Here is a 16311-nt window from a genome sequence, read left to right on the forward strand (position 1 = left end):
CAAATAGTGGTCAAAGCTTCACGAAAAGTGAAAAGTGCCACACCCGCCCTCACCCCCACTTTCATGCAATAAAGTTAGCCGTTAGCTTGGAGAAAACGTGCATAAAAGAATGGGTGTTTCAGTGAGTGGTTCTTTCTTACTTGGCATATCGTAAATCTACATTCTGGCTTACATGCTGTAGTTCACGTGAGAAGACCCACCACGTTCACTGACTGATCCGTTGATGTACGGGAAGGAAGGGAGTTCACCCATTGACTCGTTCGCGAACGGGAAAGTCAGGATTCGTTCCCTCTCTGATCTGTTCTCGCGATGAACTGGAAATGCAAATCACTCACTCACTGACTCATTCACTCACAGATCCGTTCAGTTGATGAACGGGAAATGCAATTCACAACTCGTTCGTGAACGGGAAGTTACGTCATTTTCTTCTTCGTTTTGATTTACGGCGTGGTGGCACCAGCTTCAATGTGCATTACCGACACCTACTGGTTGAAGTCATATGAACTGAAACAAGAACGAATTAGTTTAGGTAGTGATTCGGTCACTCGCGTTCACTGGAAAAAATCGTTTTCTTGAACGAATCGTTCACTTACGAGCCAACACTAGCTTCAGTTTGAGTTGCAATGTTTGCAAAAAAAAAAAAAAAGTACTTGACTGCAATTAGGGCACGCGGTGTCAACTGAGGTCCACATTCGCCCGACCGTGGTACTTCCGTGGTATTTTAGGGTAAGTGTCTTTATTTTTTTAACAAATTAAATCCCGTCCAGGTAATAATTTAACTGGTAGAGTGTTTGGCTTGACTTAAAATTCTACTTGTAGTCAGGCTACCGTGATTGCATGAGTGAAAATAGATGCAAAACAGAAATAACACAATAAAATCGCAAGGTAGCAGTGTTGATTGACGACACCAGTCGCATAAAATGTGATGCAAGCTGCACAAGTCTATGGTCAGTCATCTCATCTGGCAGGTTTGGCGTCAACAGCTCGCCAAACGGCGGCATCTTGCAGTCGGGTTTAATCGTTTGACGTTTCGTATCATGGCGATCAGTTGAATATGCCCATATGACTTTTTGTGGGCAGAGTAAAATGACAATGTCTTTTGATGACCAAAGAGATTTGCAACATAGAGGGTGTGAAAATTGTGCTGTTTGTACAGTAGGAGAGGATAAGTCCAAATTTGTTTTTGATCCAAAATGTTGGACCAAGATTATTAAATCATTGTTGAATAAAACATTGTTCCAATTTAGCTATAGATGGTCTTTACAAAAATGCCACATTTGAATGCAAAGAACACTCTACCTCATTCACAGGGGTGTGCTAATACTTTCCTCACTCAAACAAACAGATGCACAAACACTGGAGCACACATATTGTGGTATCACCACCTTGCTAATGTGGCATTCCAAACTGGCAAGTTGAAAATCCCTGCGCAGGAAAAGTGCATCTGTATACTAAAAACTCAATGCACACTGATCCACCCCAAATTTAGTGAGTTTGAGCCTAACCTATCTCTTGACATTCAAGCTATAACGGTGTGTGTGTGTGTCTGACATGACTTGGAATTTGAATTTCTGTTTTGTCTTTTGCAGGCCTCTGTAGGAGCGCTGCTGTTTGGGGAGACAGGAGGTCAAAAATGCAGTGTACCCCTGAGCCCAATGTCCACCATGTCAACTGCAAAGGCAAAGAATGTTATGAGTGTTTTGACAGCGGCTACTCAGGTTCATTCCACAGTCCACAGAGCATTGGTGGATTTGACTCCTACAGATCTTTGGCTTCAGTGGACCTCAGTGACACGCCCAAAGAGAATGTCAGACTTGCTGTCACCCCTCATGAAAGCAGCAGGATCAGATCTTTGCACAAAGAGACCCGGGGGTTTCAGCGCTCCTCCACTCTGAACTGGTGTGAAACTCCCAGAGCATCCAAGAGCTATGGCTCTCTGCGACATAGACTTGCAATGTGCAATGCCACGAAAGCTGTCAAAAGGGACAACACAAAGTCCCCATGTACCGCACCGATAGAATCGTCAATTGGGTCCAACCATGATCTTAGTGTGTCTTTTGACTCTCTGGACACAGCGCCACAGGCTTTGACCTTGGAGCAGGATTTCCCGTTATGTAGTAGGAAACGCCGTCTGCTCTTCTCTCAGGTAAGGACTTCCACTCTTGAGGATGGTACCTTCAACCTAGGTGACAGCAACAGACTGGAGGGACGGCTTTCGCTCTCAGACGATTTCAGTCAGCACTTTCATGCTTCTGATCAACTTAATGTAGAAGCACCGTGCTTAAGCAAATTGCTGCTAGGCTCATCCAAGGACAACTCTCCATCTCCCGTCAACAACCTGACGAGTGCCCTGCATGAATCATCCAATGTCTTGTGCACACTGTCTTCCACAGATACACCTAAATGTATCAGGTATGCTTACCCGTTTAAAAAAAAAAAAGATTATCCATCGTTCACTTGTCAGTGATGTTTTTTTTAAATTTACTTCTCAATCAAGTAACTTGAGGGCACATGTGATGCGAATCCTGCTGCAGGTCTCCATGCGAGGACAGTGGCTTCAGCTCCCTCGATAAATCCCAAGACTCTTCTGTCGACCACGATGGCTCGTTCCAAGAATTGCTGCTTTCTGCCTCAAAAGGAAACGCAGAAACCCCCAACCTAACGGATGGGAAACGGCGTTGCCGTTTGCAACGGCAGCGCAGACTTTCCACTCTAAAGGAAGGAGGCTCGTTGTCCGAGGAAGACTTGACGGACAGAAAGCATCAACGTATTCAGTGCCACAGCAGAACATGTAAAGATGATGAGGTTTTTGTCAGGGAGACCCCTAGCAGGGTTCTCTCTGTGAAATGTATCAATACAACCTCTGATGGACTGGTGTTAACCCAACAAGGCTATACAACGCCTCAAAGTGAAAGCACAGCCAAGCTTGACAGCATCACACCTTCTAGCGGCACATCTGTGAATACCAATGTGACCCCCTTGGAGACATCCACATCCAAGCTCTCACTGACGCCCGCTTTACAGCTGATACACACTTTGTGTGAGCAGAGGGCCAAGATGTTTGCTGGCCAAAGTCCAAGTTTAAAAGAGGAGCTGAGGACCATCGCAGCTCTTGGTGAGACACCCGACTTGTTCGGGATAACTATGCCGCTGGCAGGGCTGATTGGCCGCAAGATGGGCCTAGGCAAGGTGGACATATTGACGGAGCTAAAGAAGAGGAACCTCAGGCACATCTTGGCTGTCATATTGAGTCATCTGTCTGCTGAGTGTGTCTGCAGGTCAGATTTTGATTTTATCATTCATTATAGGTGGGCGAATTCAAGGTTGTTTTATTTATTTATTTTTTTAAACCGTTACATTGACTTTTACGTTTTATTGGATCAGAATATAATACATACTATAATACATAAAAATAAATACATAATAAAATAAATAAATAGACCCATGCATTGTGGCAAATATTTTCAATATGAAGTTAAGTAAAATGCATTGATTCATGTTTTTGCAGGTGTGGTCAGGTGTGTAAGGACTGGGATGAAATAATCCAGCAGGACAAGCAAGCTCATTCCAGGAGAACAATTTACCAGAGTGAAGTGGAAACTGCTCAAGAGGTAGAGAAGCAGGAAAAACTATATCAGATGCTTAGTGTGTATCACACTTTTTTTTTTCTTGTTCTTCTTCTCCCAAATCTTTAATCTTTGTCATTTTCTAGAATGGCACCACTGCGTATGTTGCTGATGCTGAGACGAGATTGGCTCTGCTTAAAAGGTCACCTCTCAAAACTGTCCAGGCCCAGTCTAGAACCTCCAATTATTGCACCCCACAGTCTGGAACCCGCACGATAACCCCTTTACATTACAGCACTTTATCTTTGGGCAGCAGCAGCAAACGAGACAAGTTCATCGAGGTACGTTTCATAACTGCCTGGTGGTGTTTGGCATTTGATTTTTTGGGATTTTAAATACTTTGAAGTGCTTGTAGGCATAAATAAAAAAGTGTGCCTGCCAAAAAAAAAAAAGTTGGGTTATATTATTATATTATAAACCTTTTTCTTTCAGGTTGCTAAAACCCTCTTCAACGACGAATGCCTCAGACATTGTCCTCGATGTCAGCATCCTGCAAAGTGTCAAAATGTGAAAGCCGAGGGTGTTTGCACCAGAGCTGACTGCGCGTTTGAGTTTTGCACAAAGTGCTTGTGTGCTTTCCATGGCTCCAAAGAATGTGCCAGCAAGTCTGCAGGCCGTCGCAAGAAAGATGGATTACTTCCGGGCAGTGCGGAGAGCAAGCGAAACATTAGGAGACTATGATCAAGTCGATGCAAAGGATTACATTCACAGATTGTTTTATAAATGTATTTATGACACTGAGGAGACAAAGTTAAACGAAGTCCTATGTTGCTAGGAGTCTATGAGCAACTACTGTATTATTTTTTTTCCTAGCAAAGTTTGCCTTTTTAATCACATTTTGTAAAATCTTAAATCACATGGCATCTGTGGTTGATGTACTTTTTTATATATATATATAAATTGAAGTATGCTTTGAGGCTTCGTTGTGATTTCAGATCATTTTTAATCAATCGCATTTCTTAAATAAAACGGTCTTCTCCAATGTAATTTGTTCACCTTGTTTGACCTCGTCTGTGGAAACATATTTTTAGATGTCTAGTGACATCTAGTGGTCATTTACCGCATCTGTCATTTTCTTGCTGTTTAATAAAATTACCGACTCAGAATAAGTAATACAATATTGGGGAAGGGGAGATCAACTCATAACCATTTAAGATTAAAAAAAAAAATCCTACATTGTGATTTGGAGTTTAAAATGTCTCCAACGAGACCAAATACATCCTTTCACATTCCACTAGTCTTTTGTTAAACTTTTACCTCCAACCACCCCCTCCCATTGTGAAAGTGAATCCACTTCCATAGCAACCTACAGTGTGTAGTTACATAAAGCTTTGTTACCCGATTTTCCACAAGTATTGCATGAGGAATTGGTCTTTTTGAGGCACTAGTCATGCATAGTGACATTTCAATAGGTAAGAGTTGTCTCTCAAAATTTTACTTTTGGAATTTGTCACATTTGAAATTTTCTACCAACATTTTTTTGGCAGAGTTTCCCCAGCTTACTGTTCATAATTTTGTGAGTACACTTTTTAAAACTTATTTGACAAGTTGTTTCACAATTTACAACATGGCAGTTTAATATTGTGCCCTTTCACCTGCTCACAGGAGAACTTCCTGACCTCTGATCACCTGTTTGTTCACACGTTAAATAGATTTTTAAGTCTGCCGGTAAATTCATTTAGATTATTAATATTGAGGTCAAGCATTTTTAGAGAAAAAAAATAATACAAACCTTCATTCTTGTTGTGTCTTTTATCTCGTCCCAGTGTTTCCCACAGGCTTTGCTATACAATGAGGAAACGGATCAGTTTGAGGTTCCAAGCGACGCGGCCGAGTTCACCTTCAACAAAATCAGATCGGCACTAGAATACACCAAATCACAGATCCTTCATAAGAATGTCAAAGCGCTGGCAAAAACCCCTTTGGTGGACAACAGTTATGCTGTCTCGGTAAGTAAAGTATGATTATCATTTACAGAGCAAGACAGAATATGATTAACGTACTTTGTTGATAAAAGAATGTCTTCTCTTTTCTTCTTCTTTTGTCACACTCCCTGGCATTGTAGTGTCTGGACAGAAAACAGGGGATTCAGTGGATTATAAAGGAAAGATTGACTTTTTTTCTTCAAAGTAGCTGCTACCATGAGTACAGGTACAATGCATAAAATGAAAACATCAGGATGAGTTTGTCTATACAGCACAATGTATGCTTCACATCATATTACTGTACTTCATGTATTTAAAAAAAATGCTATCATTGCATAAGGTGCATTTTCTTATTGCTTTTGATACAGTTTGTGTAACAGGATATGTTGCATATCATTTATATGCATACTGTTTCTGAGTGCATCCTGTTTCATCTGTAGATTATCCAAGTTGTTGTTTCAGTGGGCACGGAATATAAACATTGACAGGAGTACATGCAACTGTCGTCTAGCCACGGCTGTTCTGAGTGACAAAGAAGGATTCCGTGCTCACAAGAACAATTCATCCAAGCAAGGTTGATGCTTATAAATTTGACATTTGCCAGTCAAAATACAGTTGTGCTCATAAGTTAACATATCCAGGTTATACAAATGTCTGAGCACAAACTAATGCTATTGCATCCCTGTAAAGGTCGTGTGAGAATACATCAGCTGCTCTGTACATCCTCTGGCCACAGCGCACAAGTCCACAGAAATGTCAGTGAATCATCAAGGCGCTCTTCCAAGCTGTCTACCACTTCCTCCACTTCCTTTGCGTCAACCCTTTACGGTGCTGACGTCAACACCCGAGAGGCATCAGACGCAGCTCAAGATAAGCAAATACATGAAGAGGCCTCGGAATTGGATTTGCAAAACCTGGCAGCCCGAATAGTTCAACAGGTAGTTGACGATGCTGTCTTTATGTTGACCGCACAGAACCACAAAAAGTGTACTTGCATCGATAAAAAACGCAAGTGTATGCATTGGCACTGTTCACTTGATGAGAACACTAAAAAATCCTGTAAAGAATGCCAAAAATGTAGTCGAGGCAATGACATTTGTGATGGGAATAAGAGCAAAATGTCTGAGGCAAGTTCAGATACGGAAACAGTCCAGGATGTTTGCTGCCATGGTGGCTGTTACCTAGGCAACCAACCAGGCATGAATGACTTCAAGGAGTTTTTGCGAGGAACAACAGGAGGCAGGTTGTTAAGTCTTTGGATGGACATTGAGAGGCTGAAAACCCTAAACAGAGAGAGGGAGAACAGGTGATCAGCGCACTACTGCTTTGTCTTTGCCATCTTTGTTTACATTTTAAGAAATGTAGCAAAATGCAGCAGTGTGTTTGAAATGCAATATGTTGTTTGTCTCAGCTTTTTGGCTTTAATGAGGAGCCGCTACCTGCTAAGCAGCAGTCAGAACAGTCTACGCTTGCAACAGCTCTGCAGGTTCGGGCTGACTACCTCCCCCTGCTGGACAAAAGAGAGACTGTGCTCAGTACAGCCCAAAGTCATGGAGTCAATCACATCCTATTGGTGATGTTTTTTTTTTTTTTGGGTGCAAACTTTTAGTTTTTTTTTTGCACGCATTTGTGAGTTTTGACAATATATTACCTGTATTTATGCTCCTGCTGTCCCCACAGGGTTCCTCGTTACTGGACATCCCCTCAAGTCCAAGTAGACCTGAATGATCCCGATAGGGAGGGGTGTGTAAGCCCTTATTTGGCCTCAATGACCCCTTCTTCTCCTTGTCCTGAACCTTGGCTTCTGCTTCCCTACAATCCACAGGTGAAAGAATTAGGACATTATTCGAATGGCTGCAAATGGCTTATTTCATGTTCTGCATATTACAGTTTTGCGAGCATTCTCACCCAAGTAGAAGTCAATCACTAGGGCACACAAGACTGGAAAAGGTTTTACAAGCGCTATTTGTTGACCCTGAGGCTGGCTCATACTTCACTCATTTTTGTGAGCAGTCTGGAAACCAGGTAGAACACATAAGTGGCTTGTTGTGCATTCACATTTAAGCTTTATTTTAATGACACCAAGTGATTCAATGTGTTTGTGAGGATTATTCCTTTGCTACTTTAATTCTCTCCCTTTAAAGTTATGGGAGAATGCAGTTTATTTTTGGAATGATCTCCAGCACTATCATGAGCTCTTCTACCAGGACGGACTGGATCCCTACAGAGTGCAGAGAATAGCTCAGGTACACAAACACACAAATATAGACTACATTTGACGGACAGTTGAACTAAAAATGAACCAGCAAATTACTCAAAGAAATTACAATGTGCTCTTAGAGGCTACCCAAGCATTGATTTTCACGCACAGACAAAAAAAAATCAGTCTTGGTAGGCACACTCCATTTTATAGCGAGGAAAAATCAGCCAGCCTACAATAGGAATTCTGGGAAAAATAACAAATAGCACTCATTTTCTTTCTAATAATGTAATGACAGAGGGATTAAAAAACGTTTTTTTTTTTTTTGGGCTGGTAATGAGGCATTTTTGGCTAGAGGTGTCCAAAAGAAATATTTTGAACGATGGATAAGTGCAGTCAATTCACCCATTTAAAAAAAATAAAATAAAATTGGCAAATTTTTGATTTATTAAAGATTATGGCGACCACCTAAGACCCACCACTCTAATAAACATTATATTGAAAGAAAATCACGTTTTAGTTTATTTGTAATATAGAACTGGATTTACTTCCTTTCTAAATGATCGATAACACCGCTAACTGGGCTGCAAGTTTCATATTTAAACTACATTTAGACATGAAGGAGCCCAAGTTAGTTTTAGTGCAAATGTTGTTTAAAACTATTAAACTCTGTCAGAATGTTTTGGTTGTTTTTGTAAAATTTCAGGTTATCTGCTCTACATACCTCCATAGCTCTGCCAGCAGGAGCATTGGCATGAAGGAAGAGATTAGGATAGAGGTGTACAACCAGCTGATGCCTGCTTTTGAGGAGCTCTTTGATAAAGTTGAAGACCACATCTTGAACATCCTCATGGAGGCTTGGACAGCGCTTGTTGACCTGGACACAAAAGTCTTCCTGCAGGTTAGCATGGTTTCTGCTGCTTCTATTAATAATATTCTTTTTCACGAGAATGTGCAACCATACAGTGTTTTAAATAGCAAATATCAGTAACATACAATATGTAATCGTTAGTAATGAAGTGTAAGACTTTGTGAATCAGAAGTTACTTTGTCTGCACGTGTTCAGGTAGACGTGTACAAGAATGTACGCTGTGTGAACACTTGGCAATTCAGGGAGCTCCAGAGCTTGTATGCAGAATTCAAACAAAACAAGCATCAAGTGAGTAAGAAACACGTGAGCCCAAAAAAAGCATATGTGCAAAAGTAAGTAATGTTTAGTTCAAAAGTGCAGGGGCACTACTCTTCTGTGCAGAAAACATATTCCATGGAAGATATAAGTACACATTTGTTTTTGTGTGTTTTGTGTGCAGCAGCAAATAACATCACCATTGAATACTGCATCCGGGCTCTTCTCTCAGGGTCACCGGGAGCTTGAGTCTTGGTCCAACGTGCCAGCACAGTACCAAGGTTACCGTTTAGGCTCTTTACTTCGACACCATCATGAGAGCTGGCATTTTATGTCTTTCCTCCGAAATAAAGATGCCAGGTGAGTTACTGGATGCAACACATTGTTTTCATCTTGGACTGTTGTCTCCTAAGACGCTCTAAAGGGTTATTATTCAGTTAATTGTGGTCCTGCAATCTGGAAAACTCAACAATTTGTCCAGTGTGTGTGCGCGTGCGTGTGTGTTGAGTAATGACAAAGAATATTCATTTTGTAATGATAAAAATTATTTTTGTCATGTGCATGTGTGCTTAACTTCTCATAATAGCTTATTTATTTTGTCATGTATACAAGATAATAGAATTTCTGTTTTAACTTATCTTGTCGCACAAATGTGCTGTAAATAAACTTCATCCAAGTGTGAGCATCTGTTTGTTGTTTCTTCAGTATCCACCTGGAATGCTGGCTGGACCTGGAGCAGTACAGGCAGACTCCTCAGAGGAACAAGGCATTAACACAGGACCGGTCTTCGCACATTGCAAAAAAATATCTCAACACAAACTACTTCTTTAGTTCCCAAAGTCCCGCCACTGAAGAGCAACAGAATCATGTACGTAGAAAAAGTACAAAGACTGTGTAATGGCATTTCAAATTAGAATTACCGTATCGTCAATCAAGAACGTGGGAAAGTACTATTGAACATGATGATCCAGATTTAGCGTGAGCTCCCGCCGAGGCTTCAAACCCCATCTAATACACTGATACCACTGTTGGTCTCCTAGAATGTTCTACTTCTTCTCTTCTGTTCTTATGTGGACCTGCTGCTGACAGTTCTGACAGGGTGTTACTGGAGGATCAGAGAATAGCGGACATGGTTAGAATTAAAATGAGGTGGGCTCGAGGTTTGTGGTTTGGATCCACAATACAAGAGAAAGCCTAGTAGGAGGAAAAACTCTTGTCTAAAGTTAGTTTTTTAGATTGAAACAACCTGTAGGGGGGAATTCTGTCTACGGGAACTGGTCACTTTGATTTTGTAGATCAAGGGACTAAAGTTTAGGATTGAAGTCACTGGAGAAAACATTCGATAAAACTGAACCATTCAACGCAATGCCTCGAGCAATATGCCTGAAAGATTGCTCAAAGCGGGCAAAGCTCCAAGACGAACATATTAACTTATATGTATCTTCAATATATGCTGTGCATAAGCATTATTTCCCATGTCTATACCAAAAAGTCCACTCAACTGCTAATGGACTTTGTTTGCCTAGTCTGATTTTGAACCTTAGACCTGCTTGTCCTGGGTTACATCATTGGTGTGAAGCTCGCTTTTTCTAGACTTTTAGGAGCATTTGGGTACTCAACTCCCTCCATCATAATAAAGTGACCACTCAAGGAGATCACTGTACAATTGTCCTGTTCAGTATTTATGACTACATTTGAATTTCAACTGTTTTCCCTCCCCTATCATCTGAGTGACAGAATTATTGTGTTAACCTTCCACAAATTCAATCATTCATTCACAAAAAATCTTTCTGGTACTTTCTGATGCTGAATTTCTCAAATATTTTTGGCCCATTTTTCTTTTTTTAAAATACATTTTCAAATGATATTCTGCAGATCTACAGTATTTTCCATTCCCATTATAAATAGGAAAGACACTGATAAATGAGGACTGAAAGCGGACAAAGGAGATGAAGGGAATAAGTGAATTGTGGGAATGATATTGAGAACAGCATGAGTCAGAAATTTTCAGTCTGGTTTCCCGTAGTGGGAAGGTTTAATCTGACTAGACTCACTGCCTCATGTGGATTTAATGACATGTGCACTCATCCACCTTCGACATGGCTTTCCTGTGTCTGACAGTGACTCTCTAAAGTCCCGTGTGTGTGTCTTTGTAAATGTGTTTCTGTTTGTGTGCAGATATTGCACTTGGCAGGTGGACTGGAGCTTCTGCAATTCAAATGTCTCTCAAAGCCAGTTACCGTGGAGATCCAGGAGATCATCCGATGTCACATTGAGAAAAAATGGCTGCCTGAGTTTCTGGCCACAGCAGAGTTTAGAGAGCGGCGGAAACGCAAAGCAAAGGTACAGCAGACATCAATACGACTAAAACTGATTACTCATTCTTGGTAGACAAATCACATTTCAGATTTTTCTTTTTCCTCTAAATTGGTGGTCTTAGGCAGGCCTAGTGATGTCACCCAAAAACAGATCAGAGGTGTGGGAGCAGACACATTCAAGCTGACATCTCCAATCCAAACAGGCACTAATTTGAAACAGACTCGAGTGTGGCTTAGCATGTGTGGTCATGTTGGCAAGAGCTTAGTGGCAAAAAAAAAAAAAACTAAGAAATTGTAATAGACAGTCCACAGTTGCAAATAAATTAAAACTCAAAATGCTACTGGTGTAAGTTAGTGTCAAGTTTAACAGAAGTTGTCTCAAGTCTATTGGCACCACACCCTTGCAATAAAGTGACATGATTAAAAAAATCCATCGTGACACTGCAGTGTTAGTTGGAGGATATCAATGTGTGCTCATAGTACAGATTATTTTTCAGTCATATGACATACCTTGTAATAAATATACTGACAGCTAAAACTGTTTTGCCCTCTCACCTTTCCACTTTTGTTTCTATTTTTCTATTCTCACTCGTATTCCAACATTAGACATAAAACTCTTAAATTACGTTTAAAAATGGTATTAGATTTTGCCAGATTGCATTAACATGAGCGATGAGAACTGTTATTTCAAGCCAGAAAATGATAAGCCAGATATCCCCAAGGTGTTGAAATCATGAATTCCATGCTAAATGGAAGACAAATGACTAAATTGCAAGTGCCATCTTTTTTGAAGGGCATAAATTAAATAAATATCTTTGTTGCCAAGTCATTTTCCTGCATACTAACACACATTTATTTCTTGAGTAAGATGTTGGACACTTGCTAGCCTTGACTTCCTCTACATAAACCATGCGGCCTTTGCTTCCTGTTGCCTAACGGCCTTGAGATAAGACGCCAGGTTCTCATTAGCAAGTCTGCTACTTGTGAGAAACCGCAAAATGGCATCACTACTCTGTCTCTCTCTCAGGTTGCCTCATCAGGTAACACACGAAGCACAGATTCTGCTGCTCTGACTCATGTTATCAAGGTTACCACATGGATCTTCTCATTAGGGAGCAGTGGTAGTTTAGCATTACATGCCGCAGGAGATTAGAGTAGAAAGGTGCAAATAATAGATGAGGAAGTGGAGGAGGGCATGTTGAAATTTGGGTTTTCCTACAGAAACATAGGGACAAAACGCTGAGGGGAAGTATTAACGAGGGTGGGCAGCATTTCCACACGAGTCCAAATGTTTATGGTGATCATTTTGACTTTGTGTCATAGGACAGCGCGCATCGACACAAGACAAGAAAAGAAGGCTGGAAGGTGAGGCGACATGCACAGCGTGGAGAGATGTGTGATTTACTTCACCACTTGGCTTCCAGCGCTGGCTTTGTCAAACTTCATTTTGGCCCAGCGGTTAATTTTCCCAAATGGGATCCAGGATAAATAAGATTAAAGCATCAGCATAACTAACCTTGCTTTAATAGTGTTTTCCATGCAGCTCTGTTGTCATCTCTACTGCGCGGCGGCATGTCACAGATATAAAACATGAACATGTGAAGCAGCGTGATTACAGGACCAACATGATTGTGACTTTGATCTTTATGATCATGATGTCATCACTAGAAAAGAGCAGCCTCTCCAGGGAACAGTATCATTATTTCATTTTTGTGTGAGCTCATCGCTCCCATAACATTGTTACTTTTGTTGTTGATGATGTTTTACCGCAAGAGGAGGCAACAATGCTATTTATTGACCTTTGTGGACACTTCTGATCATCTCTAAAGCTACTCATGCTTCTCCACAGAGTCAGGGCTTGTGGATGAGTTCCTCCAAGGAGATCTTTCTTTTTCGACGGCTTCTCCTCAACCCCGCCTCCTGTTTGCACTTCCAGCACTTTGTTTCGCCGAAGGGTGACTTCCTGGAGAATGATGTGCTCTTTTGGCTGGAGGTGCAGCGGTACAAGGTACGACAATACAGGACTGGATGCAAACGGGCAGCAACCTGCTTGTCACATGACTTTAGCGGACAGTAGGTAACGGCTCTCGGGCTACCAGTAGCATTGTGATTTTAATGAACAACAGATGACATTCTGGCATAGTAAATTGGTGACGAGCACAACAAGCATCTCAGGTTCCATTATATACCTTCTGAGAGCAGAGCTGATTCAAAATCTGTTGGGGCCCCAAGAAGAATTTTTTTGTTATAGTATGAAGTATAAGTACATTAAGAACTTATGTTTGCATAAATGTGTACATACTTTACAATAAATATTGGGCTGTCTTCTTCAAATGACTAATGTAAGGATTATGAGACATGTTGATGTTTACCATTATGCATCTCTCCTTTGTAAACACCAACAGCCATTTTGAGTTTTTGTCTACATTGGGTTCCTTCCTATAGGACCTGTGTCATTCTCACAGTGACGAGGCCACAATTGAACAGAAGATCTCCACCATCATTAAGTGTTTCATCAACTCATCCTCACCTCCGGCCCTGCAGATAGACATCCCTCTGGAGCAGGCAAAGCACATTATGGAGAAACGTCACAAACTGGGCCCTTACATTTTCAGAGAGGCACAGGTAATGTATTTACTTGGGTTGTTTTTGTAAGATGAAAAACTGGCTTTATGATCAGCAACATTTGTGATATGAAAAGTCACAATTCAAGAAGGGATCACATACGTTTTAATACTATGCCGTGTATGTGTGTTTCGATATGTTCATAGATGTCAGTTTTCAGTGAGTTGCTCAGATTTTGGCCCAAGTTTCAGGAGCTTAGAAGCAGTGTACATGAGGGTCAGTTACTGGAAATGCTTCAGGATGAACGAGTCAAACACAAAGCCAGAGTGCGGAGACAAAGGAGGAAGGAGGAGGAAGAGGATGAGAGGAGAGCTCAGGTCTGCTACAAGATGGATTGTCATGATAATTGTGCATGTCTTACTTTGAAATTAAAGTTCTTCTCTTTGTACAGGAGGAATATGTGAAACGGCTAACTCGCAGTTCGAGTGAAAATGATGACACGCAAAATGAGAACGATAAGGATGTAGAAAAAAGAGCATCTCAGACTACGAGCAGCCTGACGCTGTTTTCCCCAAAGCCAGTAAGATCATTTGCAACACAAATGAAATGCTATAAAATAAAATTAGCTCAAACTACCCTAGCCATGTAGTCCATTCGTTTTTATAACATGTTTCCTCAGTTCTCGTGGTCGTATTCCAAATACATGGCAGCTCTGAAGAGAAACGAGAGGCTGCTAAAGAGACAAAGTCAGAAAGAAGCCTCATTCTCCACATACTCAGGTTTTTAAACTCAATCTCAAACTTTGACCTTATCTCTGCTACTGGCAATTCTAATCTTGACTTCTCATTGAAGTCACTGCTACTCAACACATCTGTCTACACAGTGTCCTCTGACGGCAGTGTGACGTCAACAGGAAGAAAAGGCAGCCACCAGAAGGCCTCACGGCCATCCTCCAAGTCGCATGTGAAAGAAAGTCACTAACATGGAACAAAGAATTATGACTCGATTTTTAAATCAGAGATGCAAGAAAACCTTTCCAGATGTATATACTGTGTGTAAATGGGTATATGTATACATATGTATGTATATACACACCAATATATACACCTAAAAATGTCTGTTTTTTAATGTGGCAGTTAAAGCCATATGACAGCCAGACAAATAGTATTTTTTTTTATTATAAATACTCTCTAAATATAATTTGTAAGGCATAGCAATGAAACCTTACCCAGATCCCCAAAGTACAATCGCATTATAAAAGGCAAAAACATGAGGGTTTGGCATCAATGTACAGTGATAAAGTACAGTGTTACTCTAAAACATGTTACATCACACAATATCAAATAACATCGATTCATTTGGTTGGCAGCTGTTGTTTGTGGCTTCATTCTACATTATAGCTGACAGGAAGTCTTTTGCTCTTTTATGAACTATATGTACCATGTATATTATGTCTACACTCAGTCTTCATAAGAAACTGTTTTGCAATGATGAATAAAAAATGAATCTGAGTTAGGGTTTCTGCCATTCATTTCTTATGCTTGTTTAGTTGAAAATAAGGATTCATAAAGGCAATTCAATACACGGTTCCTTTAGGGCATATTTTGCATCAATGGGTAGGTGAAAAAGTGCAGCTGATCGATATCAGCAAGACAACTATTAGTGGAATCCGATTTTTAAGGCTTTATCCTTTACCATGGTGAACTTGCTTACAAATACCTTAGCGAATGCGGGATCGACCAGATAGCGGTATGACTTGGTGACAGTGGGCGGCGGCTCAGCGAGCGTCACTGTAGGCTGCAGTTGCAGCGACGAAGCAGAGGGAGGGAAATAATGGGAGGCTCGCTTCACATACTCCACCAGGCGCTGATATTGCTGCTCCGAAAGACGCTCTCGCACACCTTCGCCCTGAGGGAGGACAAGAAATCATGAGTACAATCATCAACTTTAGGCTTCAAGCACCTCCCGCATAAGCGAGAGCTCTCACAACCTGCCTTGAGACGCTACATCACTGAAGATGGCGGCTCCATTCATTGAATTTGAATTTCTTCAAATGAGCCCAATGAGGGCAAAGATCTCACCTCTGTGTCACTGGCTACCGTCTGCTGCTGCAATGTGAGCGTGAGCTGCCCCTGCTGTCCCGCTTCCTGCTGACACTCGACCTGCAGAGGACGCAGCTGCAACATTTAGTGCGCATAGCAACACGTATAAACTTTTCCTCCAGTCATGCATTAGTTCACCTCTGTGATGGGGAAGGCCTGCTGCTGCGTGTCCTCACTGAGGCTGACCACAAAGAGGACCTCCGAGGTAAGCAGCAGACATCCAGCATGCTCCAGGCCGGACCCGCTCACGATAGTCACCTCTAAGGCCATATGCAGCTCTGGTCGACCTAAAGATTGGAGCATTTTCCTGTGGCCAGAGAGAAGTTCCAGTCTCTCATTTCACATTTTGTCAACATATAACAAAGTCAGTTAAAAACATGCTTCCAATAGTAGAACTATATACACATCATATAGACCACACAAAGTGCCACAATACACCCAAACAAGTG

The 16311-nt window shown here is 41.2% G+C and overlaps 3 protein-coding genes across 5 annotated transcripts in view; 2 read left to right on the plus strand and 1 right to left on the minus strand.

Annotated features, from left to right (window-relative positions):
• Positions 1-459: 459 nt before the first annotated feature.
• Positions 460-4617, plus strand: fbxo43 (F-box protein 43). Its single transcript, XM_049729859.2, has 6 exons — positions 460-726; positions 1590-2412; positions 2535-3278; positions 3509-3611; positions 3713-3907; positions 4059-4617. The coding sequence occupies exons 2-6, from the start codon at positions 1634-1636 to the stop codon at positions 4305-4307; spliced, it is 2070 nt and encodes a 689-aa protein (XP_049585816.1). The 5' UTR covers positions 460-726; positions 1590-1633; the 3' UTR covers positions 4308-4617.
• A 312-nt stretch (positions 4618-4929) lies between these two features.
• On the plus strand, positions 4930-15271 carry LOC125975223 (regulator of G-protein signaling 22). The gene is made up of 23 exons (XM_049730498.1): positions 4930-5038; positions 5114-5142; positions 5232-5294; positions 5393-5575; positions 5692-5777; positions 5992-6125; positions 6185-6857; positions 6963-7124; positions 7232-7376; positions 7442-7576; positions 7696-7797; positions 8458-8652; positions 8818-8910; positions 9062-9237; positions 9583-9745; positions 11056-11220; positions 12519-12680; positions 13000-13203; positions 13641-13820; positions 13967-14137; positions 14212-14340; positions 14440-14539; positions 14644-15271. The coding sequence occupies exons 1-23, from the start codon at positions 5017-5019 to the stop codon at positions 14739-14741; spliced, it is 3570 nt and encodes a 1189-aa protein (XP_049586455.1). The 5' UTR covers positions 4930-5016; the 3' UTR covers positions 14742-15271.
• Positions 14919-16311, minus strand: part of LOC125974911 (intermembrane lipid transfer protein VPS13B) — a 212407-nt gene continuing 211014 nt past the window's right edge. For all 3 annotated transcript variants that reach the window (XM_049729841.2, XM_049729843.2, XM_049729842.2), the window contains 3 exons: positions 16001-16169; positions 15842-15922; positions 14919-15668 (listed from right to left, as the gene is read on the minus strand). In XM_049729841.2, the coding sequence (XP_049585798.1) occupies positions 15420-15668; positions 15842-15922; positions 16001-16169 (499 nt within the window). In that variant the 3' untranslated portion in view covers positions 14919-15419. The remainder of the gene's footprint in view (positions 15669-15841; positions 15923-16000; positions 16170-16311) is intronic.

This window comes from Syngnathus scovelli, chromosome 9 (assembly GCF_024217435.2).
Source record: "Syngnathus scovelli strain Florida chromosome 9, RoL_Ssco_1.2, whole genome shotgun sequence".
In the NCBI taxonomy this organism is placed as follows: domain Eukaryota; kingdom Metazoa; phylum Chordata; class Actinopteri; order Syngnathiformes; family Syngnathidae; genus Syngnathus; species Syngnathus scovelli.

What these genes read in the sequence shown, in the direction of transcription:
- fbxo43 (XM_049729859.2), top strand. Translation starts at nt 1,634, where the DNA reads ATGCAGTGTACCCCTGAGCCCAATGTCCACCATGTCAACTGCAAAGGC. An exon ending in TCTGCTGAGTGTGTCTGCAG is followed by an intron (nt 3,279 to 3,508) that starts GTCAGATTTTGA and finishes ATGTTTTTGCAG; the next exon opens with GTGTGGTCAGGTGTGTAAGG. An exon ending in AACGAGACAAGTTCATCGAG is followed by an intron (nt 3,908 to 4,058) that starts GTACGTTTCATA and finishes TTTTTCTTTCAG; the next exon opens with GTTGCTAAAACCCTCTTCAA.
- LOC125975223 (XM_049730498.1), top strand. Translation starts at nt 5,017, where the DNA reads ATGCATAGTGACATTTCAATAG. An exon ending in GAGTCAATCACATCCTATTG is followed by an intron (nt 7,125 to 7,231) that starts GTGATGTTTTTT and finishes CTGTCCCCACAG; the next exon opens with GGTTCCTCGTTACTGGACAT. An exon ending in TGGAGGTGCAGCGGTACAAG is followed by an intron (nt 13,204 to 13,640) that starts GTACGACAATAC and finishes TCCTTCCTATAG; the next exon opens with GACCTGTGTCATTCTCACAG.